Raw genomic sequence first — 10,445 nt, 5'->3', positions numbered from 1 at the left:
TGGTGGGTGCCTGTAATCCCAGCTACTTGGGAGGCTAAGGCAGGAAAATCGATTGAACCCGGGACTTGGAGGTTGCAGTGAGCTGAAACTGCGGCACTGCACTCCAGACTGGGTGACAGAGCAAGACTCTGTCTCAAAAAAAAAAAAAAAAATGCACAGTAGACTCTTACAAACCCTTCAGCGGCTTCCCATCCCACTCAGAATAAAACTCTTAACAGAGCCCTCAAGGCACTGTGACTTGATGACTCTGGCTGCTATTACAATATCACCTTGCCTCTTCCCATCACTCACCACCCTGTGGCCACACCGTCCCCTCCCTCCTGTCCCCCTGAAGTGCCTGGCTCATTTCCTCACTGTGCTCTTTGCCTCTTACTCTCATCCTTAAATAGGACCTCAGATAATGGCCTCCTCTCTCTATTATTCAAGTCTCAGCTAGGGTCCAGGCATAGTGGCTCATGCCTGTAATTCCAGCACTTTGGGGAACTGAGAGGGGACGATCACTTGAGCCCAGGAGTTCAAGACCAGCCTGGGCAACATAGGGAGACCTCATGTCTATAAAAAATTTAAAAATTAGCCAGACATGGTGATGCACACCTGTAGTCCCAGCTACTTGGGAGGCTAAGGTGGGAGGATGGCTTGAGCCCAAGAGTTTGAGGCTGCTGTGAGCTATGACCACACAATTGCACTCCAGCCTGGGCAAGAGAGTGAGTCCCCATCCTGAATAAAAAAATGAAAAAAAATCACCTCCTCAAAGAAACCTTCTACAGCCGCATCTGCAGTAACTGATAGCCCACTCGTCACTCTCCCTTGTTTTTATTGTCTTCATAGAAGCTATAATTAATCAGTATTTATCTTATTAACTACCCAGCAGTTTTGTCTCTTGTTCACCAAAGTGTCCCAGCACCCAGCACAGTACAAGGCACAGAGTAGGTACTTAATACACATCTTTTTTTATTTTTATTTTTAAGATGGAGTCTCACTGTGTCGCCCAGGCTGGAGTGCAATAGCGCAATCTCAGCTCACTGCAACCTCCACCTCCTGAGTTCAAGGGATTCTCCTGCCTCAGCCTCCCAAGTAGCTGGGATTACAGGTGCCCACCACCACGCCCAACTACTTTTTGTATTTTTAGTAGAGACGGGTTTCACCATGTTGGCCAGGCTGGTCTTAAACTCCTGAGCTCAAGTAATCTGCCTGCCTCGGCCTCTCAAAAGTGCTGGGATTACAGGCATGAGCCACCGTATCCCCCTTAATACACATCTTGAAGGAACGGATGAATCAGTGAATTAATGAAGCTGGATGGGGTCGGGCCTCAAGAGTTTTGGGGAGGTGGTGGTGAGAGAAGGCTGCCGTTATTTCACTCCCTCCTAGGAAAACAGCATTTTCCTTGCGGTGTCCTGGGTAAATGTCCCCAGCCATGACCCTCTGGGGCTATGCTTCCTTACCAGGGATAGCTGCTCTCGGAGCTGGATGACCACCCGTTTGTGTGCTCCAGCTAAGGCGATGAAGTAAAACATGATGAGGCTGCAACACAAGACAGACAGTTCACAAGGGAGTCTGGATCATCTGAAGGCCACTAGAAAAACAACCCAACATATTTTGCCTTGGAACAGTTTTACTTTTGTTAGAAAAGAAGGCTGGGCACAATGGCTCATTTTCATAATCCCAGTGCTTTTCCCAGGCAGAAGGATCACTTAAGGCCAGGAGTTTGAGACCAGCCTAGGTAACATAGTGAGAGCCCCATCTCTAGAAAAATAAAATATGGCCGGGCACGGTGGCTCCTGCCTGTAATCCCAGCACTTTGGGAGGCCGAGGCGGGTGGATCACCTGAGGTCAGGAATTCGAGACCAGCCTGACCAACATGGTGAAACCCCGTCTCTACTAAAAATACAAAAGTTAGCTGGGTGTGGTGGTGAATGCCTATAATCCCAGCTACTCAGGAGGCTGAGACAGGAGAATCCCTTGAACCCAAGAGGCAGAGGTTGCAGTGAGCCGAGATCGCATCACTGCACTCCAGCCTGGGAGGCAGAGCAAGCCTCCATCTGAAAACAAAGGAAAAGAAAATGTAAAATTAGCCAGGCATGGTGGCGCGAGCCTGTAGTCCCCAGCTACTCAGGAAGCTGAGGCGGGAGGATTTGACCCCAGAAGTTCAAGGCTGCAGTGAGCTATGATCACACTACCATACTCCAGACTGGGCAACAGAGCCAGACCCTGTCTCTACAAAAAATAAAGAAAACCCTCATCTCTTCCAAGCAGAGGGTATAAAAAACAGCTACTTAAGTTTTTATTTGGCAGTGGCAGCAGAATCTGATTTATGCCTTGCTTTTTACTTTTAATATTAAAATTTGCGGATGTTCCCCTTGTACATACAGAATGACAGAAAGAGAGAGAAGGACATAGTCGAGAAAGTCAGCTGAGCATGTAATTAACAAGTGGATAATCACTGTGGAGCCTCTCTAGCCCATTTCCTCATTTGTAAAATAGGGAAAACATAATAAAACCCAGTGATTGCAAGCTTGGGATAAAATTATTTTATTTATTTTATTTATTTATTTATTTTTGAGATGGAGTTTCGCTCTCTTTGCCCAGGCTTAAGTGCAATGGCGCGATCTCAGCTCACTGCAACCTCTGCCTCTCAAGTTCAAGTAATTCTCCTGCCTCAGCCTCCCAAGTAGCTAGGATTACATGCCTGACTAATTTTATATATTTTTTAGTAGAGACAGTGTTTCACCATGTTGGTCAGGCTGGTTTCGAACTCCTGACCTCAAGTGATCCACCCGCCTCAGCCTCCCAAAGTACTGGGATTACAGGCGTGAGCCACTATGCCTGGCTGATAATATCATTTTAATTAAAAGCAATCAAATCCAGGTGTAGTGGAAGGTGCCTGGTGCCTGGTGTCCCAGCTACTCAGGAGGCTAAGGAGGGAGGACCACTTAAGCTCAAGACCCGCCTGGGCAAAATAGCAAGACACTGTCTCCTAAAAAAAAAAAAAAACAACAGCTGGCTCCTGTCTTCTGTGCAGCTCTAGATCTGAAATGGGGGTGGTTAAAGTTATTATCTTTGGGGAGAGAGGCAAATGGAATGGAGGGTAAGCTCTCATAAAAACAGAAGGCAACCTCACTGAATGAAGGGAAGGTGGTTTCCTATCCAGTCTCCCCAGATAAGGCTGATGAAATGAGGGCCTAGTAACCAGGAGATCCTGAAATCAGTGACGTCCACAGTATTCCCCTAGAAGTCCCTGAGATACTTAAGTCAGTTCAGAGAAATGCTACCAGGTGGCACCGGCCAAAGCACTGCTGGGGTGAACCCATTAGGGTGAAGCAGCTGGAGCCCTGGATCCTACGAATTCGAGGCTGGCTAGCTGCACAGCTCCCCCAAGTCATTGTATTAATCTCATCAAAGGTATCCTGCCTTTTTACAGGTACATTTCTTTGGGCTCACTTCTTGTATTATGGTGGGGCTTTACTGTAATAACATCTGCATCACAGAGTAATTACAATGATTTCATGAGTTAGTACATGCAAGGTACAATTAATGCCAGTTATTCATGGCTTATAAGTGGTAGAGCCAGGGTTCAAGGGCATGCTTCTAATCTGATGTTCATCTCTCTGCTCATAAATCTGTTCCTTGTCAAAGAGCAAGAGATTCTGTAAATAAACAGTAATGTTAATAATCGGCAATATATATTGGCTTTTTATAAGCCAGGCATTGGGCTAAGTGTGATCTTTCTTAATTTGCCCAATGAGCCTCTGAAAGAGTGACTATTATTATGCCTAGTTTATTTATTTATTTATTTGTTTTTGAGACAGGGTCTTATTCTGTCACCCAGGCCAGAGTGCAGTGGTATGATCTTGGCTCACTGCAACCTCAACCTCCCAGGTTCAAGTGATTCTCATGCCTCAGCCACCTGAGTAGCTGGGATTACATGCATGCACCACCATGCCCAGCTAATTTTTGTTACTTTTTTTTTTTTTTTTTGTAGGGTCGGGGTGTCCCTGTGCTGTCCAGGCTGGTCTCGAACTCCTGGCCTCAAGTGATCTGCCCGCCTCAGCCACCCAAAGTGTTGGGATTACAGGCGTAAGCCACCGCGCCCGGCCTATTATGCCCATTTTAGAGATGGGAAAGTGCAGTTCAAAGAAGCTCAGTAACTTGTCAAGTCTAGGGTGACCCCGCCCTGACCGCCGCCATTTCCCAATGGGAGGTGCCCACGTGCCTCAGTGGGTCCTGGTGGTTCTCACTCACCAAATAATCATGAAGAAAGGAACTGCAAAGGCTTCGGACGTGACACCATGGATGAAGGACTGCAGCGAGCTGGGGAAGGTGCTCACCGTCATGGGGATGACCTCCCAGGTGGTGTTGAAGTTGGTGAACGGCCCACAGGCTTTCGAGGAAGGGATGCTGCCAGGACACAGACCAACGGGCTCAGAAGGAGCGTGCAGCACAGGTTGAGTGTCCCACCCCTGCATACCCAGAATGTTTTATTAACAATGGCCTACAGGGAGCCGCCTGACCTCCTGGGACTTCTGGAATGTTTGAGTCGAAAATGCTTACCCTGGCCGGGCGCAGTGGCTCACGAATGTCATCCCAGCACTTTGGGAGGCCGAGGTGGGTGGATCACCTGAGGTCAGGAGTTCGAGACCAGGCTGACCAACGTGGTGAAACCCCATCTCTACTAAAAATACAAAAATTAGCCGGGCATGGTGGTGCATGCCCATCCAGCTACTTGGGAGGCTGAGGCAGGAGAATCACTTGAACCTGGGAGGCGGAGGGTGCAGTGAGCAGAGATTGCACCATTGCACTCCAGCCTGGGCAACAAGAGCAAAACTCCATCTCAAAAAAAAAAAGAAAATGCTTACCCTGAAATTTCATCAAGTCTCTAGACCTAACTTCCAGTTTACAGGAAATTCAGGACAGAAGAGCAAGTTAAATGACAGTGTAAGAAAATAACAAGACAAATCCAAAATGTGGGCATTCTATTCTCCAGTCTCTTAATTTAGAAGTGAGGAAACTGGCCTGGACTCTTCAAAGAATCAGGGATTAAAAGAGACTAAGGAAGGAGAGCATTAGGAAAAGTAGCTAATGTATGCTGGGCTTAATACCTAGGTGACGGGGGTAGGTATAGCAAACCACCATGGCACACATTTACCTAGGTAACAAACCTGCACGTCCTGCACATGTACCCCAGAACTTAAAGTTAAAATTTAAATTAAAAAAAAGAGAGACTAAGGAGATAGAAGAAACAGAAGCAATGGGTCAAACTTGAAAGATCACTATTTTAAAAACAAATCTGTAATCCCAGCACTTTGGGAGGCCAAGGAGGGTGTATCACATGAGGTCAGGAGATGGAGGCCAACCTGGCCAACGTGGTGAAACCACGTCTCTACTAAAAATACAATAATTAGCTGGGCATGGTGGTGGGCGCCTGTAATCCCAGCTACTCGGGAGGCTGAGGCACGAGAGTTGCTTGAACCCAGGAGGTGGAGATTGCAGTGAGCCAAGATCAGGCCACTGTACTCCAGCCTGGGCGATAGAGCAAGATTCCATCTTAAAAAAAAAAAAAAAAAAAAAAAAAAAAAAAACAGCTATACTAAAGACTATTTAGGGACAACTGGAGAAATTTAAAATGGCAGAAATATGATATTAGTATTAAACTTCTTAAGTGTGATATATTATTGTGGAAACACATAAAGGAGAGTGCCATTAGTCTTAGGAGCTGCACACTGAAGTATTTAGCAGTGAAATATTATGATGTCTATAAGTTAATTTCAAATTATTTCCTATCCAAAAAAAAAGTATGCACAGAGAAAACAAATCCAGTTGGCCCCCCATATCCAAAGGTTCTTCATCAAATTCAACCAACCTCAGATAAAAATATTTGAAAAATAAAAAATAACAATATGGCCAGGCGTGGTGGCTTGTGCCTATAACCCCAGCACTTTGGGAGGCCGAGGCAGATGGATCACTTGAGGTTGGGAGTTCAAGAGCAGCCTGGCCAATATGGCAAAACCCCGTCTCTACTAAAAATACAAAAATTAGCCAGGTGTAGTGGCAGCACGTGCCTGTAATCCCAGCTACTTGGGAGGATGAGACAGGAGAATCACTTGAACCTGGGAGACGGAGGTTGCAATGAGCCAAGATGGTGATACTGCACTCCAGCCTGGGTGACAGAGTGAGACTCCCTCTCAAAAAAAAAAAAAAAAAAAAAAAGCAAATACCATGCTTTAGACAGAGTTACACTCTTGTTGCCCAGGCTAGAGTGGCATTGGTGCAATCTCGGCTCACTGCAACCTCTGCCTCCCGGGTTCAAGTGATTCTCGTGCCTCAGCCTCCGGAATAGCTGGGATTACAGGCGCCCGCCACCACACCCAGCTAATTTTGTATTTTTAGTAGAGACAGGGTTTCTCCATGTTGGTCAGGCTGGTCTCGAACTCCTGACCTCAGGTGATCAGCCCTCCCTGGCCTCCTAAAGTGCTGGGATTACAGGCGTGAGCCACCGCGCCCAGCCTACCATGCCATTTTATAGCAAAGACTTGAGCATCTGAAGATTTTAATATGGTTGGGGGGGAAGATCATGGAACCAGTTCCCCAAAGGTCCTGAGGGAGACTGCATAGTAAAATGTTAGCAATTGGGACATCCAGTTGAAGGGCATATGCGTTTTACTGCTGCTAGTTTTTCAGCTTTTCTGTAGATTTAAACTTTTTCAAAATGAAAAGGAGAGAAAAAAATAAAATAAAATTACAATAGGAAAGCACTAAAATTAAGACCTGGAAAGAACTGACTAAATTCACATCACAAAGGTCCGTGTATAAGACTTTCCATTGCAGCCCTTTATGTAGGGATAAAAATAAATTCCTGGAAACAACCTAAATGTTGTTTAAGGAAATGGATGAACAATTTATGGCCCATTCATCTGATGGAATACTGAAGAACCATTGAGAGAAAAAGAGAGAAAAGTGGCCAGTCACGGTGGCTCGTGCCTGTAATCCCAGCGCTTTGAGAGCTGGAGGTGGGAGGATCACTTGGGCTCAGGAGTTCAAGACCAGCCTGGGCAACATAGCAAGATCGCATCTTTAAAAATAAAAGAAAAAAAAAGACAGAAAAGACACAGATATGAGGAGATGACCATCACTCAGGAAAATTAAGTACTTGAGAAGGAATGAGAAAATGAATTGTCACCATTTTTAAAAATATCTTTTGAATTTTGTGCTATGTGAATGCATTTCCTATTTTAAAAAATCAGGCCGAGCATGGTGGCTCACGCCTGTAATTCCAGCACTTTGGGAGACCGAGGCAGGCAGATCACCTGAGGTTGGGAGTTCGATACCAGCCTGACCAACATGGAGAAACCCTGTCTTTACTAAAAATACAAAATTAGCCAGGCGTGGTGGCGCATGCCTGTAATCCCAGCTACTCTGGAGGCTGAGGCAGGAGAATCGCTTGAACCCGGGAGGCAGAGGTTGCGGTGAGCCGAGATCGCGCCACTGCACTCCAGCCTGGGCAACAAGAGTGAAACTCTGTCTCAAAAAGAAAAAAAATCAAAGCTAAAAATATTTTTGAGAGAAGAAGAGTTTTGTGTGTCCATGGACATGGGAAAGGATACAATATAAAACTAACTGGAAAAAAAAGAAAAACAAAAAAGAAGAATATTAAAATGAAAAAATAATTACCAAACAGGATTATACTATTGTCTCACGTTTTCTTAAAAAATAAATAATTGCTTTTCATAAAGAATTTCTGGAAGTATTCATAAGAAAATGTTCACAGTTGTTACGTAACCTATGGAGAGTGAGAATAAGAGGTGAAGATAAGGAGCAATTTTTTTCTCTTCAATTTACACCCTTCTGTACTGCTTGAATTTTTTATATAACGTATATTACCATAACAATAAACACCAACAAAACACATACAGAATCAAAGTGTTAAAAAAGAACAAAATCTGGCCAAGCATGGTAGCTCATGTCTGGAATCCAAGCACTTTGGGAGGCCGACATGGGTGGATCATTTGAGATCAGGAGTTCCAGACCAGCCTGGCCAACATGGTGATACCCCGTCTCTACTGAAAATACAAAAATTAGCTGGGTGTGGTGGCAGGTCCCTGTAATCCCAGCTACTTGGGAGGCTGAGGCCGTAGAATTGCTTGAACCTGGGAGGCAGAGGTTGCAGGGAGCCAAGATCACACCACTGCACTCTATCCTGAGCAACAGAGTGAGACCACATCTCATAAAAAAAAAGAACAAAATCTGAGAGAGGGACTCAAAGTTACAGGCTTTTCCTATTTTTTTGTTTGTTTTTTGTTTTTAATTTGAGACAAGGTCTTGCTATGTTGCCAGTGCTGGTCTCGAACTCCTTGGCTCAAGCAATACCCCCACCTTGGCCTCCCAAAGTGCTGGATTACAGGTGTAAGCCACCGCACCCAGTACAGGCTTTTAATTTAAAGATGAAGAAACAAAATTTGGCCTGATGTGGTGGTTCATGCCTGTAATCCCAACACTTCAGGAGGCTGAAGCAAGAGGATCATTGAACTCAGGAGTTTGAGATCAGCCTGGGCAACATAGTGAGCCCTCGTCTCAATAATTAGCCAGGCATGGTGGTGCACACCTGTAGTCTCAAGTTACTCAAGAGGCTGAGGGAAGAAGATCGCTTGAGCCTTGGAAGTCTTGTCAGCCTCTGTGGGTAGAACACCATGAGAAAAGCCAATAAAGGCACGGTGGCTCATGCCTGTAATCCCAGCACTTTGGGAGGCCGAGGCGGGCGGATCACCTGAGGCCAGGAGTTCAAGACCAGCCTGGCCAACATGGCGAAACCCTGTCTCTACTAAAAATATAAAAATCAGCTGGGCATAGTGGAACACACCTGTAGTCCCAGCTACTCAGGAGCCTGTTTGAACCTGGGGAGATGGAGTTTGTAGTCCCAGCTACTCAGGAGAATCATTTGAACCTGGGAGACGGAGAGTGCAGTGAGCCAAGACTGCACCACCGCACTCCAGCATGGTGACAGAGCAAGACTCCATCTCAAAAAAAAAAATGTGATACGATGGACCCTTTTACATAAAAGAGGAACAGGTCAAGAAGCAATGAAATGTTCTAGAAAACAAAGTCGCATTTACCGTGATATGCTGATTGTCAGAGGTATTATTGCCAAACACAGCCCGATCAACAACACCAACAGGAAGAAGAAATTAGAATTGGATGCTCTGAACGGCCTGGGGGAGGGTCTGCAGGTGTAAAGCAGGCTCCACTACAAGGAGAAAAAGAAAGAAAAATTAAGATCGATAAGTACAGCTTCTGTGAGGATAAATAAGCGCATTTCTGCATTACAGTGGGAATGTTAATCACTCCAACCTTTCCAGAGGGTAGTCCAGCAATACAGATCAAAATGAAAAAGGTTTCATCCAAACTGTCGCAAGGACAAAAAACCAAACACCGCATGTTCTCACTCATAGGTGGGAATTGAACAATGAGAACACTTGGACACAGGAAGGGGAACATCACACACCAGGGACCGCTGTGGGGTGGGGGGAGGGAGAAGGGATAGCATTAGGAGATATACCTAATGCTAAATGACGAGTTAATGGGTGCAGCACACCAACATGGCACATGTATACATATGTAACAAACCTGCACATTGTGCACATGTACCCTAAAACTTAAAGTATAATAATAAAATTTTTAAAAAAAGATTTTGGTGGAGAAAACATCCAAAAAAAAAAAAAAAAAAGGGTTTCATCCAGACTCCAAACTTTGGAGAATTCATGCTGATGAAATAGAAGGGGAAATGGGCCAAAACACAGGCATGTGGATGTTTAACGCTACAGTCATTGATAACACGGAATAACTGCAAGCAACCTAAATAGCTATCAGTGGGGGTTCATGGCTGCGTGAGACATCTCACATCTGTAATTCCAGCACTTTGGGAGGTCAGGGCAGGAGGATCACTTGAGACCAGGACTTTGAGGCTGCAGTGAGCTATGATCATGCCATTGCATTCCAGCTTGGGCAACAGAGAGAGACCCTGTCTCAAAAAGAAAAGTGGAGGTGGGGAGCAGGAGTTCATTAGGTTATAGTTAAAGGTTAAAGTACATCTATATAGAATGAAATACCATACAGTTCTAAAGAAGGATGAGGCCAGGTGTGGTGGCTCACGCCTGTAATCCCAGCACTTTGGGAGGCGTAGGTGGGTGGATCACTTGAGGCCAGGAGTTCGAGACCAGCCTGGCCAACATGGTGAAACCCCATCTCTATAAGAAAACCCTGTCTCTACAAAAATTAGACAGCCATGGTGGTGTGCACCTGTATTCCCAGCTACTTGGGAGGCTGGGGTGGGAGGATGGATTGAGCCCATGAGGTTGAGGCTGTAGTGAGCTGTATCATGCTATTATGCCACTGCCCTTAGTCTGGGTGACAGAGTGAGACCCCATCTCAAAAAAGAAAAAAGAAGGATGAGAGAC

At 45.4% G+C, this 10,445-nt stretch overlaps 1 protein-coding gene across 3 annotated transcripts in view; it reads right to left on the bottom strand.

Moving 5' to 3' along the window:
- Positions 1-10,445, bottom strand: part of TMC7 (transmembrane channel like 7) — a 78,766-nt gene that overhangs the window by 3,032 nt on the left and 65,289 nt on the right. For 2 of the 3 annotated variants that reach the window (XM_024241417.3, XM_054534808.2), the window contains exons 13-15: positions 9,105-9,235; positions 4,240-4,395; positions 1,443-1,521 (exon numbers count right to left, since the gene is read on the bottom strand). In XM_024241417.3, coding sequence (XP_024097185.2) covers positions 1,443-1,521; positions 4,240-4,395; positions 9,105-9,235 — 366 coding nt within the window. The remainder of the gene's footprint in view (positions 1-1,442; positions 1,522-4,239; positions 4,396-9,104; positions 9,236-10,445) is intronic. The other variant, XM_024241418.3, reaches the window with a different exon arrangement.

The sequence above is a fragment of the Pongo abelii genome, chromosome 18 (assembly GCF_028885655.2).
Source record: "Pongo abelii isolate AG06213 chromosome 18, NHGRI_mPonAbe1-v2.0_pri, whole genome shotgun sequence".
NCBI lineage: Eukaryota > Metazoa > Chordata > Mammalia > Primates > Hominidae > Pongo > Pongo abelii.
Note: the sequence above shows the minus strand (reverse complement) of the source record. Positions and strands in the feature narration are given on the sequence as shown.